The following is an 18,558-nucleotide window of genomic DNA, read 5'->3' as shown; positions in this document are numbered from 1 at the left end:
GTCGCAACAAGAGTTACAATCGACTTGCAACTAATGTAGAACAACCTTAAAAGCATGTAAAGCCCGTATCAGACTACGGATTAAGATTGAGATTGAATTGAAAATTGGCCAATCAGAGCAAAGTTCAGCGAACTTGAGCTTAGTAAGTTTTGCTCTGATTGGCTAAATTTTAATTCAATCTCAATCCTAATCTATATTCTGATACGGGCTTAAGGCCAAATCACACTAGCGATTGGCGATTGACGATTGACAATTGAAGATTAGATTTTAACGAGTCAACAAGCTTCAGCCTTGACTTGCTTTGTTCCAACTGGTCAAGTTCCAATTTTCAATCGTCAATCATCTATCGCCAATCGTTAGTGTGATTTGGCCTTTAAAACCCGTATCAGACTACGGATTAAGATTGAGATTGAATTAGCCAATCAGAGCAAAATTCACTAAGCTCAAGTTTGATGAACTTTGCTCTGATTGGCCAATTTTCAATTCAATCTCAATCTTAAACCGTAGTCTGATACGGGCTTAACGGTTTGTGTCCGATTTCCGGTGCATGCACGCATGTACAGTACACAAATAAAATTGGCAATTTATTAATATAATTAATAACGTAATTTATTTATATTTCATTTATTGTACATTGTACAGAATAGCACCCCAGTTCAGCACTGTAGCTGAAAAGAACAGACTAAATATATGACATTTCAGTGTTGTATTAGAGAAAATAAAACCTAGCCCTCCTAATAAGTTCTCTAAAAAGATAACGTTTCAAGACAAGGCTGTACAGACTGCTCGAAGGGAAAAGATAAAAACTGAAGTCAAACATTTAACATCTACAGGTATAATCAATATAATACATATTTATCTTAACATTTTATGTTTCTTGCATATATTATGAATCCATAGCATGTACATAGAAAATTGAATTTTAAATTGAATTACTACTAAAATACTTATTTATTTTTAGCTGGTCCTAGTGAAAATTATTGGGAAGTCTTAGCTGAAAGACAACGAATAGCACTTGATGACATATTAGAAAAAAATTAACATTAGAAGACTGTGTAGAAAAATTAAGTAAACAAAAAGAGAGATTGAAAGAGCAAAAACTCATAAGATGTTGAAAGAGACAAGGGCACTTATTTAAGTGCTGTAGATAATGTTGATCCTATGTTATATCAATATTATATTCCACATTAATTTTTGCTTTATAATTATATATCATATTTTATTACAGAAAATGATTTATGGTGGTGGCAACGGTATAAATTCATTGAATGACAGTATTTGCTAAGATCGAATGTATATATAATTTTTTATATGATTAACACATTTTATTAAACACTAATATAATTATTTATATACGATATTAAGTATGACAAGACATATATAATGACAAACATGATAATAGCAGTGTATATATTAGCAGTAACTTAGATTGATAAACACATAGGCCTATATTCTGAATTCTCTTTTATCTATAAAAATGTCTTTAAAAGAGGGTTAGGAGCCACTTGATTGGTTGAGAAGCTACATTTAAGGCACTTTTATCAATAAAAGAGGGTTCAGAATATGGGCTATAGAAAACTGCATATTGAATTAATATTTCAGAGATACTACATGACTACATACCTCAATGAAAAAGTAGCTTCATTAATATAAATCATGCAATTCTATAATGTGCGTTTTACTATATAAATCTACAATTTGTTAATAATAAGTGATAAAATTTCGAAGATAAATGCGAGACAATCAAACATCGAAACCAGACTTATGCTTTTGTGGATTAATTTCGCATCTCAGAGAATTCAATTGAAATAAAGGTAATAACATCTTAACCATAAATGTGTATAAGATCAATTATCCTATTACCTTTGTAAACTGTAGAGTATATATAATCCAAATACATAAAAGCTTACAAAAAAAATTAAACAATGTTTACATTTATATGCAGAAATTATATATGCAGATTGCAATCTTAGGCTTGTATTAACAATAATTACTTGAAACTTATTTCACGTGAGATAATTGGAAGAGATTTAAAGTTAGATTCAAATTTTTTTTAGTTGATCATATATATGTGTGTGATGTATGTACGTGGAAAAATCATATACTTATATAATATTCAACACTAGTGAATTCTATTATACTGATCACTCTTTTCGCCATATTATTTCTTTTCTTTTTTACAGACAAAGTTAAATCTTTGTTCAACACCGGTTCTCGTATGGAGAAAGCATTGCAAAGACTGGCTGAAGCGAACATGACGTCAAAATCGACCTCTTCGTCTTCCACACAGGACTCTGCGACCCAAATCACGGAGAATAATATTCCGAAAGTTAATATCGCTATCGTCGACACCCCACACACCAATAAACATTCTAACTCTAAATTCAAATCTGAATGTCTCACTTGAGACAAATTTCAAGTAACAATAATTAAAACAAATCTTAATAGATGAAAGATACAGATATCATTTGACTTTGTCATTGGCTAAAATTTCCAATCGCCTGATTACTTTTGTAATATCGGCGTTCCTATCTAATTTTAAATAATCTATCTTTCGCACATTATGTATACTGGTCCAAGTGGGTAATAGCTTACACAGCAGTCGTACATGCTCGTCCATCTCATTCAGCGTTAATTTTGTCCTGAAGGAGTTATCCAATCGTTGTATCACCGTTTCCAGCGGTAGGACACCCTTCTTTTCCGTCACGTAAATATTGCGAAGTACTTTCGCTAAATCCGGGAGTCTCGAGTATAGAGTAGCCTCCTTGTCTGCACTCGGTGTTCTCGTCATCTCCTCTAACGCCTTAGCCGCCTGTCTCGCACGAACCTGAAGTATCACGAGTCATGAAGAGATGCACGATGAAAGATGTATGTTATGACAAAAGTTAAGTGTTATTTCTAGAGGTACACATTCGGGTAATCTACTTACTTTCTCGAGTAGAGCTTTGGGGATACCCTTGAATGCTTTCGTGAGGTAGGTGTCTTGTACACTTGGTGTGGCTGGTGGGGTGTCGACGATAGCGATATTAACTTTCGGGATATTATTCTCCGTGATTTTGGTCGCAGAGTCCTGTGTGGAAGACGAAGAAGTCGATTTTGACGTCATGTTCGCCTCAGCCAGTCTTTGCAATGCTTTCTCCATACGAGAACCGGTGTTGAACAAAGATTTAACTTTGTCTGTAAAAAAGAAAAGAAATAATATGGCAAAAAGAGTGATCAGTATAATAGAATTCACTAGTGTCGACATTTCACAAGAGAGAGAAGGAGAAAGAAAAAAGCATGATAATAAGGTTACATCGAGTGTACACACGAGACAAACGCACAAGGTAATACGAGCGCTATAAAGGATCATGTCGATCTCTCGATCTTCCCTAATGACGCAATCGATAATTACAAATAAATACATATATTCTACTAACAAGTTGATCTTTCCTAATAGAAATTTTGAATCCATTCTCTAAAGTTAACTTATTAATTAAAGAAGGTTGGGTGAGATGAATGCTGTATGTAACTGCTGAATTATTACACATAAGTGGTGCTTTTATACCGATTACTGTGTTATATGCTGATCAATCAACAAAATCTTACATCAAAGTCGAATGAAAAAAACGAATTTCGCAAATATTTGAACGCATTGGTGTCTTGTGCAATATTTTGTCCCACTTAACGTTTTCGAAATTGGGAGCGTGTTATAGCATTGTATCACATATCAAGTATTCGCACGATATGCGTATTTGCGTAGAATTTCACGTAGATACTTTAAATTCCCGACGTTATTCTGATATCTTAAACTACGCTTTTAGCATTATACATTATGTGACACATAAAAACTTAAGTAAATTTATTTTTGTCAAACAATACTTCTACTTGTTGCAAAATTTGTCATTCTTACCAAGAACATCTTTGGCAGTTGCCTTTTCAGCTTGAGGTGGTTGTGGTAATTCGGCTCTTTCAATCTCTTTGCAAGCTTCCACATCAAACTCAAAGTGCCAGCGCATTATCTTCTCCTTTTCTATAATTATCGGAGTGTCCAAGCTTAACAAAAATTTCTCGTGCTCGTCTTTCACTCTCTCTGTAATAAAAATATTGAAAATAATTTTCAGATGCACAGTCATGGTAGATTCAAAGAGATTTGCATAGTACGATAATCTCTTCTAGATAATACCTAGCAGAGTGTTGTAAAATTTCCGTCTTCTCTCTAGCAATATTGCAGGTCCCATGCTGTTGTTGGACACAGATTTCAATGCATTATCTTCATCAGAGATATTTTTGCCATCACTTGCACCAATCGTGGGTGTCAGGACCAATTCGTATTTCTCATTTTTGGATACTGAACCGAAATTACGATGCTTCTCTTGCTGGTAGGTATATGCATCAGGATAAATAGTCTTTATCTGGGCCAGATGATTCTGTGTGAAATTACGTCGCAGTAATTCTTGAACCGCGGGTTTTAATTTATTAAATGTTATCAATTCGTTTCTGTTAAACAGCATTGCCGACACCTAAAAATAGGAATGAACAACGTCATCTCATCATGAGCAATTATATATTCATAAAGCACATGAACAATATGTATCATATGAGTGTGCATAAAATTTTAATAAAAAAATATTATAATGTGAAGACTTTGTAAAATCAAGATATTACTGTTTCCACACATCTGAAGACTTCTGCTAAGAATCTATAGTTGTAAGGCAATATCAGCGATGATGTCTTGCTTTCAGCAACTTCCAGATGTTTCTGATAAGCTGGTTTCTTAGTGGGACTGCATTTTACAGGACTTGGTGTTGTGTCCTTAGGCTCAAATAAAATTCTCCTCTGAGGACTCACTGCCTCCAAGATATCCCTATTCTTAGTCGGAGTTGACAAGGCCTTGGTTGGAGATCTGGCTGTTTTCTGTGGGCTGTCAAATGAGAAAAGAATATTACAAATTCCAACTCGTCAAAAACTCAATCATAAAGTAACAACATAGTCACAAGAACTTACCTCACTGGAATCTCAAGTTCTATCTTCTCAAACTTCTGCATTTGAGGTTTATTGAGATCATCCTGTTTTTGTGTCTTTTTCAATTGCTGATCCAAATTATTGAATTTTGCCATGGCAGCTTTCAACTCCGACAGTCTAGAAGACTTTTTAATTCTGTTCTTGATGTCGTTCAAACTCAAGTTTTCAGTATTTAGCCTCTCCATTGTTGAGATCTTCTTGGTTGGAGTTTCTAAGCCCTGGATGGATGGCTCATCTTTCTTCTTATCCTCTTCCTCCTCCTTGATTGTGTCATGTTTTGGAGCATCGTCAAAAGAACTCTTCTTAGGAGTCATCGACTTTTTTGGACTGAGACTACCCTTCTTCTCAAATGGTACTTTCCTAACTTCCACATCGGTAGGCCCCATCTTCTGCAAACTCTCCCGGATGTCCACCTGATGTCCATCCGCCAAGAACAGTCTGCGTGAGCGTAGTACTCGCGCCTTGGGTGTCTTGACCGTCTTCTCTGTATTCGCTTTCGGTGAATCAAAATGAATGCTACGAACTACTTTCTTGATGCAAGGAGAATCTTTCGCCGCAGTTGCCACGTCCCTAAAGATGACTTTTGGGCTCACCATTTCGCTCTCGTCGGGCACGTTTTCGGGCTTAGAATCCTTGTAGGTATCACGCGCTTGATCGCTCGATTGATCTTGCTCGAGCAACAAAACTTTGGACTTACCCCGCAAATCATCGGATGCTTGGCGCTTCCGCGTATTGAAGTATGCCGTTACAGAGGGCTGCGACATGTTTTCTTTTATACCTACTCGTATATAAGGATACATGTAAATTGTATGTACTAAGGGACTTATTCTATAACGTTTAATGATGTTATGTATCGCTGCGCAGTTCTTTCATAGTACAAAAAACTGCGCAATGATACATAACAATGTCGTTAAAAGTTATAAAAGTTATAAATATATAATATACCTCTAAGTCACGACCAATCACTACGGGCCACCTAACCGCCTTTAATGCCTTTAACCGCCAAATGATCGACGCGTAACTTACATTGCCTTTCCCACCTGCTTATCACGGCATTAACATATGTCGCACATGCGCACTACAGCTAACACAATGCCAACATCTGATGTGAAGCAGTTGGTCTGTTCTTTCGCTCTGCACTGCTGCACTGGTGCAATAAGATAATTAGAGTGAGACAAATATATGTTTGTCTCACTCTAACTTATTGCACCAGTGCAACAGCGCAGAGCAAAAGAACAGACCTAGTTTCTCAAACATCAAAACGATTGTAATGTTAACGAATCAGCATGCGTGTGAGAATGACTTTCTCCAAATTCTTATCAGATTAATTGATAATTAACTAAATCGAGAGAGTTGATAATGGAAAATGAAAGGTGATTTGTTAAAACGAGTAAATAATTCGTTTTATGCCAGTTAAGATTAGATTAAGCGAATTTTCAAGAAAGTTGCTCGGAATCAATGGAAGTCATATTTATTCCTATCAACCTATATATATCTATTCCTATCAACTGCATTTTCGCAGCAAGGAAAGTGATTCTTGAATTTGTGTATGGCTAATATGCCGTTGAAAGTATTAATATTAACTGAATATTAACTGAAAGTAAAAGAGTTCAATTTGTTAATGATTCGTAAATTTTGAAATTAAAAGATACGTCTAACTTGTCGTTAACCCCTGGGCCTCTATTCTTGAAATATTTGCGTACACGTAATTTTCATTGCGCAGCTATTTTATAGTATGATTAAACCTGCGCAGCAAAACTTACGTATGCGCAACTATTTCAAGAATAAGAGTTCAGTGTTGGGATTCTGTAACTCGTTATTGGAGTTAACGATAGTTTCGTTATCGTTGCGCAGCTTTTGTATACCGTAGAAAACTCTAATAACGAGTTACAGAATCCCAGCACTGGGCTCTATTTTATTTTATTCGGCGTAAAGTTACAAAATAAAATGGGACAATTTTATTGGCTTAACTAGGAAGACGCGACACGTGACGCGCTAAGTGGGAACGCACCCTTAGGTGCAAAAGTGTCGAAAGTGCAAGCAACGCGAACGAACCTACAGTCTGTTCGTTTTAGCCGCACTGCTACACTGGTGCAATAAGCTAAAGTGAAATAAAATATATTTGTCTCATTCTAACTTATTGCACCAGTGTAGCTGACAAGAACAGACCTCTAATATCCAATCGGAATCCTCCTGAAATATATTCCACGGAATACACGTGCTTGTCTATGCTGCAAGCCTGTAATCACAAGTTATTATTTTCGCTCTTAAAATCTAATACGCATACTTAAAGAATTATTAATATTCTTTAGGTAATAATCTTTATTAACGATGAAGAAAAAGCGTTTTAATTTGAAATCGAGAGCAGTTTCAAATGTGGAAATTGATAATTCCACCACCAATGAAGTTAGTATCTCAATTATTATTTTGAATATATAGTTATAACAAATCTACAATATTCTTTATGATACGGCCCATTTTTGTGTATATTTTTTGAAAAACAGTCCATTATATTTTGTACTCTAATTGGCGTAATAACCCTAACATGCGATATAATTACATTATTAAAGAATCATCTATAAATCTTCTGTAATGCAATCATGGTTATGTTTTAAAGCCTATTTATTTTGCAAGAAGATAATATTTATATAATATTTATTTTTATTAAATGCTACATTATTACTTTTAATTTTTAATAATTAATAATTGTTTAATAAACAGTTTACTGGATAAAATCTTTTGAATGTTATTCTGTAGAATTGAACATATGTCAAAGTTATCGTAGCTATGCCTATTAACTAATAATTATCAAATATATAATTTATTAAACATATTACAGATTGTTACAGATATTGGATATCAAGCTGACAAATATGACAGTTGCAATGCTCTTGTTCTGCCCTCTAAGAAAAGGAAGACAAAGAATATAGATAAAAAACAGTCCACTACTAAATTGTTATCGAAAAAACATAGAAAGCAACTAGAGAAAGTGGTGGAACGAAAACAGAAGAAATTAGAAGTACTATGATTTTATCAAAATATGAGACATTTTGCACAATAATTAATATTAATTTTGTTGTTGTAGAGGGCGACATTGCTAGAGAACCTTGCAAAAGTACAAGTACCCACAGCTGAATTACAACAATATGTGAGCTTTACATCTCTGCAAAACAAAGGTTTGAAGCGCCATTTTCAGGAACTAGAAACATCTGAGTCAAAATTGAAACTTATGATGAAGGAAGACGAGGAAGATTTTAAAAAGCATTGTACAAATTCTATCAAAGGAAGCAATAAAAAAAAGAGATTAGCTATTCTGAACAGTGTAAAACAAAATGAAATTAAGTCTGATCCAAATGTGATTGGATTTGAAGTAAGTATTTTAAAAAGTAAATATCTTAAGTACTTTATAATAAAAATCTGTGAAATAATATTTGTGTTACAGAAACATAATTATTATTTTGAGAGTGATAGTAGTGATGAAAATAATACCGATGATGAGAATAAGGATAAACATGTTGCTGTTGATGGACAATGGACAGTGGATGATGATCCTGAAGTTGTGACAACTGAAATAAACAATAAGAATGATGCAGTCACGAAAGATGTAGAAGATAAGACAGTATCGGAATCCAACATCCAGGAATTAGAAAATAAAAACAATGTTAGGGAAAATAAAACGATTTCAAATAAAAACGAGAAATTTAAGAAACCAAAGAAGGAAATACAACAAAATATCACCCCTAAAGATTGTACACCTGCTGTCTTTGTGCCTCTGAATAGAGATCCAGAAATGCAAGCTGCTAGATTAAAACTACCTATTGCTGGAGAACAATATGACATTATAGATATGATAAACGAGAATCCAGTGGTCATAATTACTGGAGAGACAGGCAGTGGTGAGTAAAATTATTTAAATGAACAATAGCGATATCAGAGTGATAGCGATACAATCAGAGTAATTTGAACTAAACTGTCGTATTCAAACGCTTGTGTTTACTTATTACAGGGAAGACCACACAAGTACCTCAATTTCTCTATGAAAGAGGATACGCTCAAGATAAAATGATCGGAATAACCGAACCGCGAAGAGTAGCGGCGATGTCGGTGAGCAAGCGTGTAGCCGAAGAAATGAATCTTCCCGAGAGTAAAGTTTCATACCAGATTCGTTTTGAGGGGAACGTTACGAAAGAGACAAGAATCAAGTTCATGACCGACGGAATTTTGCTGAAAGAGATTCAGAGTGTATGTATAAACGAAATAGGCTACGTTTAGCAGAGAAAACTGCTTAGCAACTGTTGCAAAATTTGTATATCTGATTGACGTATCTTGATCGCTGCTGAACCTAAGAACACACACCAATTAGATTTACAGATTTTACATTTTAAACTGAACGTAGCTTTTATAGTCTTTTATCGTCGCGACAACATAAACGACCTTTGTAATTTCGCATTTGCAGGATTTCCTCTTGACAAAGTATTCCGTGATTATATTGGACGAAGCGCACGAGCGCACCGTGTTCACCGATGTTTTGATCGGTCTGCTGTCGAAAATCGTCCCGTACCGAAACAAACACAACAATCCTCTGAAACTGATAATCATGTCCGCTACATTGCGAATCGAAGAATTTGTGGAGAATACGAAGTTGTTCAAAACAAAGCCGCCGGTGTTCCATGTCCAAACGCGGCAGTATGAAGTGAGAATACACTTCAATAAAAAGACAAGCCAAAATTACATGAAGGATGCATTGCGTAAAACGATGATGATACACACTCGCTTGCCGGAAGGAGGCATTTTAGTGTTTCTAACAGGTATAGTGATATCAAACTCGTACAACTCTTTTTAAATATATTGTCGCATACATCATCCTATCGGGGATAATTAAGTAAAACTTTGCAGGCCAGCGAGAGGTGGAAACGGTCGTGCGGAAATTGCGCGAAGCATTTCCGTTAAAAAAAAACAAGTCCACCCGAGTTAAGCGGGCAGCGAGTGAAACTACGCCGAAAGAAGCATCAGACGAGGAAGATAACGAAAATGATTCCGATCCCGAGTTAAGGAAAGCGTTACGTTGTCACAAGTCGAAGCAGAAGAAACTTGCAAAAATTAATCTCGATGAGTATGTATATGACGTATGATCATTTCAATTTTATTCTTTTTTTCTCCCGAAATATTATATCAACATATATTTCTTATTCATATCAGTTATTCTGTATTACCTACCGACGACGTGGAAGAATATTTAAGTGATGACATGGATTACTTTGATGAAGACGATGAGAATGACATGAATTTCACAAAACAGAAAGTTTCACAGCCACTGTGGGTCTTGCCTTTTTACGCACTTTTACCTGCTCACAAACAAGCTCAGGTAAATATGGGCACGTTATATTTTTCCTGTGTAAATAATAGATCAATCCTAACCAGATATCAGATTGACGACAGAAATGAACTTTGACAAAATAAATAATCCTTTAAGATTCGTTCTGTAGGTGTTCAAGCCACCGCCGGAAGGATGTCGTTTGTGCGTGGTGTGCACCAATATAGCGGAAACCTCAGTGACAATTCCTAATATTAAATATGTGGTGGACAGCGGCTACTATAAGGACAAGGTGTACGATAAGGCGACAGGTGTGAGTATGTTTAAGATTTGCCACGTGAGCAAAGCGGCGGCTACACAACGCGCGGGTCGAGCAGGCAGAATTGGACCCGGCCATTGCTACAGGTATTTCGAGAAGTTCTGTCGTTCTGCATGAAGATGCTTTATGTTTCTATTTTTCCTGCTGCGTAGATTATACTCGTCAGCTGTGTACAACGAGTTCAAAGAATACGACGAAGCTGATATTCTGAAGAAACCGATGGACGACTTGTTACTGCAGATGAAGGCGATGCACATCAGGAATGTCGTGAATTTCCCGTTTCCCACGCCAATGGATATCGAACAGCTGAAATACGCAGAGAAAAGACTTACGATACTTGGATTGTTGGAGGAACGTCCGAATACGCGGGCAGGTAATTGAATCTAGACATTTACTGTTATTTAAAAAAAATGATAGATTAAATTAATTTATTACACGTTTGTTATCATGGCTTATTTTGAGGATTCTTTCCATAACCCGCGTCGTATTTTTCTTTTTTTACGTAATTCTATAAAACAGATTTAGTTTAATAATACGGACATAGAAAAAAATTTGTGCTAACACACATGTGATGCTAGTAGCGTATTAATTAAATAAATTTAATTAAATATAATTTACCATTGATAAATTAGAGATAAAATAAATTTGTTAATGATAGATTAAGATCTAGTCCCCCCTATCATCTAATGTTAAAATATAAAAATTGTTATGTTGAAAGATATTTATGTATACAAAATTAATAACCGATTATTTTTAGCGACTTACTGTACAAAACTGACACCGCTAGGACGCGAGATCTCTCCATATCCAATCGCTCCACGTTATGGCAAAATGCTGGTATTATCGTTTTTGCACAAGTCACAAGACTTATTGAAGTACATAACATGCATGGTGGCAGCTCTGAGTGTTCAACAAATACTAGTAGATGTGCCTGATATGGGAAATACAGCTAACAACAAATTAATGCAGATTCGTCAGCAGTGGGCTGGTACCGGCAACAGTTTGCTTCTTGGTACATGATATAAAAGTATTAATACATGATATATTTTATACTAGCATGATGTTAAACTAAAAAACGATGCCCATAGGTGATGCAATGGTTCTACTAAACGCCATTGTATCCGCTGAATACGCAGCATACCAGGGAAAAAGCTTGGTAGCTTATTGCGAGGAGAATGGCTTGCGACATAAGGCTGTGGTGGAAGTTAGAAAGCTCCGACGGCAGCTCACCAATGACGTTATCTCACACAGGCCCGATCTTGACTTGACTATCGCCCCAATGTATGTATGTTTTCACTTAGTGATTTCAAACATATATCGCTGCTTTCAATAGAGAGAGTTGCCTTGCAACTTTCTCTGCTGAACATACAACTACTATATTGAATAAACTTCTTTTCCGTAACGAAAATTTTCACAGGATGCCACCACCGACCGAATCGATAGCGAATATGCTGTGTGTAACAATGCTCGCAGGTATGGCAGATCAAGTCGCTAGGAAAGTTTTGCCTGACGAGATTAAGCATGAACCGAACAACCCCGATTGGAAATACGCTTATAGGTACGTGCAGCTGATTGCACTTGGATGGTCCTGTTGATTGAGAACAATCTTTAATTTACTATGATTATTGTGGACGTGTGTAGGACAGCGGAAATGGAGAATCCTGTATTCATGCAACCCACGTGCGTTCTACAGAAAGTCATACCGAAATGGGTGGTCTATCAGGAGCTGTACGAGACAAACAAGGTATACATGCGAGGTATCACGGCAATAAAACCCGAGTGGCTGCCGATATTCGCGCAGACTCAGTGCCGTCTCAGCGAGCCATTGACTGATCCACCACCGAGGTATCTTCGCTAGTTTATCGTTTCTCCATTAATACTTTAATTTTTTCTCTTTATTTAGATATCTGTAAAAATATTAACTTACATTATATATATTATCGAATATTGAGATATAATCTCCACAAAAAATTTCCACTTAATAATTACATTAAACTTATAAGAGATCATTTTCTAATCGTAATGTAAAATGTATCTAGAATCTTTTCTATGGAAATTATTTGTAGCTACAATAAGGAAACTGGGAAAGTTATGTGTTGCGTAAACGGCACATTCGGCAAAGCTGCTTTGATACTTCCACGCATTGAAATAGAGTATCCACTAAACGCGAACGGCGTCAAGTGGTTCGTGTATTTCTTCTTAGATGGTCAAGTGTGTCCCAAGCTGAAAAAATTCGTACCATCATTGCTGTCAACACCTGACAGTGTCAATAAGATGTGGGCCAAGTAAATGTCGTTGTTTTGTCGTTATTATATCTGGTTGTTAATTTTAAACCTGTCCGACAAATTAAATTATATAATATCCTTCGTAGATTGGTGCCGCGTATTCAGGAGATAACGCAAGTGATGGTGACACACGGAATCATGAGCAAAGATAAGTTGCTCAAAACTTGGGCTTCAAACAAACAATGTAAGAGATGTTACAAGTTGTGTAATGCTAAAGTATACCTTTAACCGTGTATTTTCATGCAATTTATTTATATGCAGCATCCCTCTTTGCAATTAATAATATGAAATATCATAATTTCAGTTCTGCTGTCAGTCTACCAGATGTGGCTTCCTGAATCTCTACACACAGAAGTGGCGCTCATATGGCCACCCCTATAACGAAGAGCGCAATATTTAGAAATTATATTAAGCGTTTCGACATTCACTGAAAATTTATAATGCACGTAACATGAAATATAAATTTTCAGTATTGGCAGTAAATATCGGAACGCAGTCCAAGTAACAGTGAGATCTATAAAAATTACTTGTACATATCTTTCGCTGAAAGTGCGAAGCTACAGATTTGCCTTATAAAAATACATAATTTTCAATGTACAAACTCTTTTGTAATATAACAATAAAGTAACAAAAAAAACGCGTTAATTGTGAGAAACTGCAGTACCGGCGATCGGCGGGAGATTTTCGAACGCGACTCACGTGACCACTTTGAGCTGCTTCGAGTGGGTCACGTGACCGCGAGCGGCGGAATAGTACAGGTTATCCGCGTGCGAATTCGATCGTGTGCTCCGAGGATTACTCTTTTCGTACGCGTCGGCACGAACGAATCATCACCGGCAACATGTCCAACAAGCCTGCTTACAAAGTCGGTAAGTGAAAAAGCGCGTGTATGCATTACGTACACGCGAACAAGATTACTTGTTCGGAGCACGTGCTTGCTCATCTCGGAACAACGCGAAGTACTCGGCGTGAGCGAGATGTCGATATGTATCGTTGCGCGGATCACACGATTCACGTGTTACGATCTTCACGAATACAAATTCTAGTCGAACATGAACTTGTTTGAACGTAACCCGTGATCTTTGGAGGAGGATATACTTTGGATTATTTCTAAAGATTTTACATTTTATCATCCAATTATCGCGTAGAGTGGCGTTGGAGCATTACCTAATTAAGCGCTTGGAACCATATATTGAAAGAAAGAAAGCAGGATTTAAGAACGAATACGTTCTTAGGAGAAAAATCTCTTTCTTCTACGGTAGTAATCGTTACTTTGACTAATTTCATAAGCAAGTATCTACTGATTATAATAGTAAAAATAATAAACACTTTTTTTATGTCACACTATTGAAATATGTTAACGATATATTAATAATATAAAATGTACATTATCATACGACATCCACGGCAAGCAAACAGGATGAAAGAGGATTTCTTCCTCATCCTTGTCTCAGTGCAAGAATAAGGTACAGCAGAGTCAGATAAACAAAAGATAAATAAAGTCTAACTTTCTTTCCAGTTTGTATGTTTTTTTGTGTCCCGCACATTTTACGCGAATTTCTTTTTTATTTACATATGCAACGCTTGCGCGGGCCTATCGTGTTAGTGTTAATGATAATGTCGTTATCGTTACGTTGTCATTGCACAAGTGTAATATACAGAGTGAGCAATATAAATATAATATATAGATATATCAAATGTCCCATGTTTTAGTATCTGACACTTTGTTGTATAGCGAAAAACTAAACGCGTATAAAATACGCGTAAACGATAAAATAATGATGACGACATTGTCGTGTTACTGGAGCAACACTCAGATGGTACAGAGAATTCAAAAAAACTCTGTCGTATGTCACCAATTCTGAGTTCATTTTTAGATACAAAAAAATTTTTCAAAGTTCAGTTCAGTGAAAAGAATTCTTTCTGCATTTACAGATGAACTCAGAATTGGTGACATATGACTGAATTCTTTTTGAATTCTCTGTGCTATCTGGGCAGACATTCAGTGTCGTTTTTTTGCTTGATTGAAATGTAAACTAAATCTATCAATCGCGAACAGCGGACCTGTCCTTGGCGGAATGGGGTCGCAAAGAGATCACCTTGGCAGAAAACGAGATGCCAGGACTCATGGCGATCAGGAAAAAATACGGGCCCTCGAAAATACTAAAGGGTGCACGGATCGCAGGCTGCCTTCACATGACTGTGCAAACAGCGGTGTTGATTGAGACCCTGGTGGAACTTGGCGCTGAGGTGAGTATTGAGTAAACTCCTCAAGCAACCCAGATAACACAGAAAATTAAAAAAGAATTCAGTCGTATGTCACCAATTCTGAGTTTATTTTTAGATACAAAAAGAATTCTTTTCACTGAATTCTGAAGAATTCTTTTTGCATCTTAAAATGAACTCAGTGACATACAACTGAGTTCTTTTCGAATTCTTTTTTAATTATCTGTATTATCTGGGAAACCACTTTGACTAATGTAAAAGCATAAGTGAACTCATTACTTCAGATGTATTAAGTGACTTTTTTAAAAATTGATAAAACCTGGCTTACCTGTTCCTTGTTATGAAATTATTAATGCATTAGTTCATAGATATGTAAAATACCAATAACATAACTTTTCATAAAAAGCATTTGAATGTTTATAATTTAGTGATGAGGAACACAGAGCATGTTTTATCTACTTTTTAAATAAAGTTGTTTAATACATCTGTGGATTTCATACATCAAAATGAATTCATAATTATATTGTTAGCAAACATTTATGAATTATCAATAAAATTACCTATTTTTGGGGTAAATATGTAACAAATCTATCCTATAAATTAATAACCAAATTCATCAAGATATATACAATTTAAGATTTAAAATAAGGAATTGTATAAATTATATCTATTGGTAAAGAATGAACCACTTAAGTTCAATGAGTTTTATTCGTCAATAACTCGCAACGATATCTATCAATAAGTAATAGAGCAATAGTAGCGATCGAATTTTATGTGGCTGTTTGTGCATGTGAAGAAGTAGACACGTCTCATCTATACACTCGTCTCAAGATAAATTCGTCTCATCTATACACAAATACTTTATCACCGATGACCTTTGCTTTGTAAGAGCTACTATCTATTCTGTCATGCTCTAAAAACATTTTTTCTCCATGTAATGCTTGCATTTCGTAATAACATGGATGACGTACTTCTGTCCTGTGCTCTTAAACCGAGATTTATTTTTCACTGATTATTATTATTTATGATAATTTATATGCGCATAACAGGTTTATTTTCAATTTCTTCTATATTCTCCTATACTGAGAAAAATGCTTAAAAATTGATTTGTGAAGTATAAATTATATTATAATAATAAAATATAAATATAAAATAATATATAAAATATATTATTTCTGTAAGATAAAATACATTTTTCTCTACGAAAATAAACTTTATTTCCCACAAATAAATGTTCAAGAATTCTTTTTTCAGTATGTATTCTCCTATGTTTTCTATGAAAATAAATTATATACTTTTGTGTTATAAATACTGATCTAAAGATCAGATCCAACTTTCAAGAATTGCATCATTTCCTGTTGTGTTAAAGGTACAATGGTCATCTTGCAACATATTCAGCACGCAAGACCACGCAGCTGCAGCCATAGCGAAGGCCGGAGTGCCGGTGTACGCGTGGAAAGGCGAGACCGACGATGAATACATCTGGTGCATCAAGCAAACCTTGGTGTTCCATGACGGCAAGCCGTTCAATTTGATTCTCGATGACGGCGGCGATCTGACCAATCTCGTTCACGTCAAGTATCCGCAATATCTCACAGAATGTCGGGGCATATCCGAGGAGACTACTACTGGAGTACACAATCTTTATCGCATGATGAAAGAAGGCATACTCAAAGTGCCAGCAATTAACGTCAACGATTCCGTCACGAAGGTTTGTGCAGGCTTATTCGAAATAAAAAAAAAAGATTTTTCAGGACTGACTAGAGTTAAGAATTGATAATAACTTTAGTATTTAATAATAATATAATGATTAATTCAATCGTTACATACGTTTTAATCGTTACACTCGATAGTTGTATAACTGAACTCGCACTTGTTTCCTGTAGAGCAAGTTCGACAATTTGTACGGCTGCAGAGAGTCACTGATCGACGGCATCAAGAGGGCGACCGATATCATGATCGCCGGCAAGGTATGCGTTGTAGCCGGTTACGGAGACGTTGGCAAAGGATGCGCGCAGAGTCTTCGAGCCCTTGGTGGTCGCGTCATCATCACGGAAATCGATCCTATTAACGCCTTACAAGCGGCTATGGAAGGATACGAGGTAGAATGTCCTACAGAAGATAGCGCGGAATCTATCGTAACCACAAAGTCGACTTTATATGATTTGTTGACCATCTTCTCAGGTAACGACGATGGAAGAAGCGTGCACCAAAGGCCAAATATATGTGACCACGACAGGCTGCAAAGATATCGTGTTAGGTCGACATTTCGTCAACATGCCAAACGATGCTATCGTTTGCAACATTGGCCACTTTGACTGCGAGATCGATGTCGCTTGGTTGCAGAAGAATGCTGTGGAGAAAGTCAACGTGAAGCCGCAGGTGGATCGATACAAACTGGAAAACGGCAGGTGTGTATGTTTGCGTTTGCATTATATATGTCTACATACTCGTGTGTACTCACGAAAAATCCTCAATATACTCCGAATCGTTCGATTCGAAGAACTTAAACCTGATCTATAATGTGCTCTTTTGTTTTTTTCTCTTTATTTCTTTTTCTGACTTAAACCTGAAAAAGATGGAGAACAAGAAACAAGAAGCAAAGAGCATATTGTAGATCAGGCTTTACTCTCCGAGTTAAGTTACTGTTCGAATACTAAAAAACTAGTAGAATTCAGTATTATACGTCACGTATATGATATGTGTATTTCAGGCACATTATTCTTCTCGCGGAAGGCCGTTTAGTGAACCTGGGCTGCGCGATGGGCCACTCAAGCTTCGTCATGAGCAACTCGTTCACGAATCAGGTACTGGCACAGATCGAGCTGTGGACCAAATCGGACCAATACTCGGTTGGTGTGCACATGCTGCCAAAGAAGTTAGACGAGGAGGTAGCGGCATTGCACTTAAACCACTTGGGTGTGAAACTCACGACTTTAACGCCAGAGCAGAGCAAGTACCTGGACGTACCTGTGGAAGGACCTTACAAACCTGATCATTACAGATACTAATCGCCGAAATTCGTGCGCGTGTACGAGGATTCACTGTTTATTCTAAGAGAATAAATTGTTTTCATTGTATATTACAATTGTATATTACAATTGCGTTCTATCGTATGTGTCGTAGATTTTTCTTCCGCATAACAACGCATCGGACAACGACGATTCATTGAGGAGTAACGTAGCCGTAGAAATTAAGAAGAACAAGAAACTCTTAGGAAGAAAAGCTAAAGTACAAATAACTTCGAAAAGTTGCGGCTGCGATATTTCTCATTGGCAACCCAAAATTATTTATAATCGTCGTTGTCTCTAATCTCGACATCTTGGCCGGTATTCATAGTCAAATCTTATATTTAACATCGCCTTAAGTTTACCTTCAGATACCTTCAGATACACCATAACCAATGAAAT

General features: G+C 36.2%; 3 protein-coding genes across 4 annotated transcripts; 2 read left to right on the top strand and 1 right to left on the bottom strand.

Moving 5' to 3' along the window:
- Positions 1-1,187: 1,187 nt before the first annotated feature.
- On the bottom strand, positions 1,188-6,106 carry LOC116848668 (DNA replication factor Cdt1-like). 2 transcript variants are annotated; one of them, XM_032824991.1, is made up of 7 exons: positions 5,950-6,106; positions 4,987-5,782; positions 4,648-4,903; positions 4,166-4,502; positions 3,893-4,072; positions 2,930-3,177; positions 1,188-2,827 (listed from the first exon to the last, which is right to left on the bottom strand). In XM_032824991.1, exons 2-7 carry the CDS (start codon positions 5,766-5,768, stop codon positions 2,465-2,467), a joined length of 2,166 nt encoding a protein of 721 aa, XP_032680882.1. In that variant the 5' UTR covers positions 5,769-5,782; positions 5,950-6,106; the 3' UTR covers positions 1,188-2,464. The 2 variants fall into 2 exon arrangements, with proteins under 2 accessions (XP_032680882.1, XP_032680883.1); XM_032824992.1 differs by having other exon boundaries at positions 4,987-5,785; positions 5,950-6,098.
- Positions 6,107-7,335: 1,229 nt separating this feature from the next.
- LOC116848665 (probable ATP-dependent RNA helicase kurz) lies at positions 7,336-13,567 on the top strand. The gene is made up of 17 exons (XM_032824986.1): positions 7,336-7,410; positions 7,844-8,023; positions 8,090-8,374; positions 8,447-8,900; positions 9,011-9,246; positions 9,461-9,812; positions 9,901-10,117; positions 10,204-10,369; positions 10,491-10,723; positions 10,790-11,010; positions 11,395-11,649; positions 11,726-11,918; positions 12,055-12,195; positions 12,279-12,482; positions 12,704-12,922; positions 13,009-13,106; positions 13,227-13,567. Exons 1-17 carry the CDS (start codon positions 7,336-7,338, stop codon positions 13,301-13,303), a joined length of 3,606 nt encoding a protein of 1,201 aa, XP_032680877.1. The 3' UTR covers positions 13,304-13,567.
- Positions 13,568-13,634: 67 nt separating this feature from the next.
- LOC116848672 (adenosylhomocysteinase) lies at positions 13,635-18,228 on the top strand. The gene is made up of 6 exons (XM_032824995.1): positions 13,635-13,791; positions 14,982-15,172; positions 16,518-16,859; positions 17,035-17,250; positions 17,333-17,559; positions 17,862-18,228. Exons 1-6 carry the CDS (start codon positions 13,764-13,766, stop codon positions 18,157-18,159), a joined length of 1,302 nt encoding a protein of 433 aa, XP_032680886.1. The 5' UTR covers positions 13,635-13,763; the 3' UTR covers positions 18,160-18,228.
- The last annotated feature ends 330 nt before the right edge of the window (positions 18,229-18,558 follow it).

The sequence above is a fragment of the Odontomachus brunneus genome, unplaced genomic scaffold (assembly GCF_010583005.1).
Source record: "Odontomachus brunneus isolate Ranch 3 - 2012 unplaced genomic scaffold, Obru_v1 Obru_scaffold_097, whole genome shotgun sequence".
Taxonomy (NCBI): Eukaryota; Metazoa; Arthropoda; class Insecta; order Hymenoptera; family Formicidae; genus Odontomachus; species Odontomachus brunneus.
Note: the sequence above shows the minus strand (reverse complement) of the source record. Positions and strands in the feature narration are given on the sequence as shown.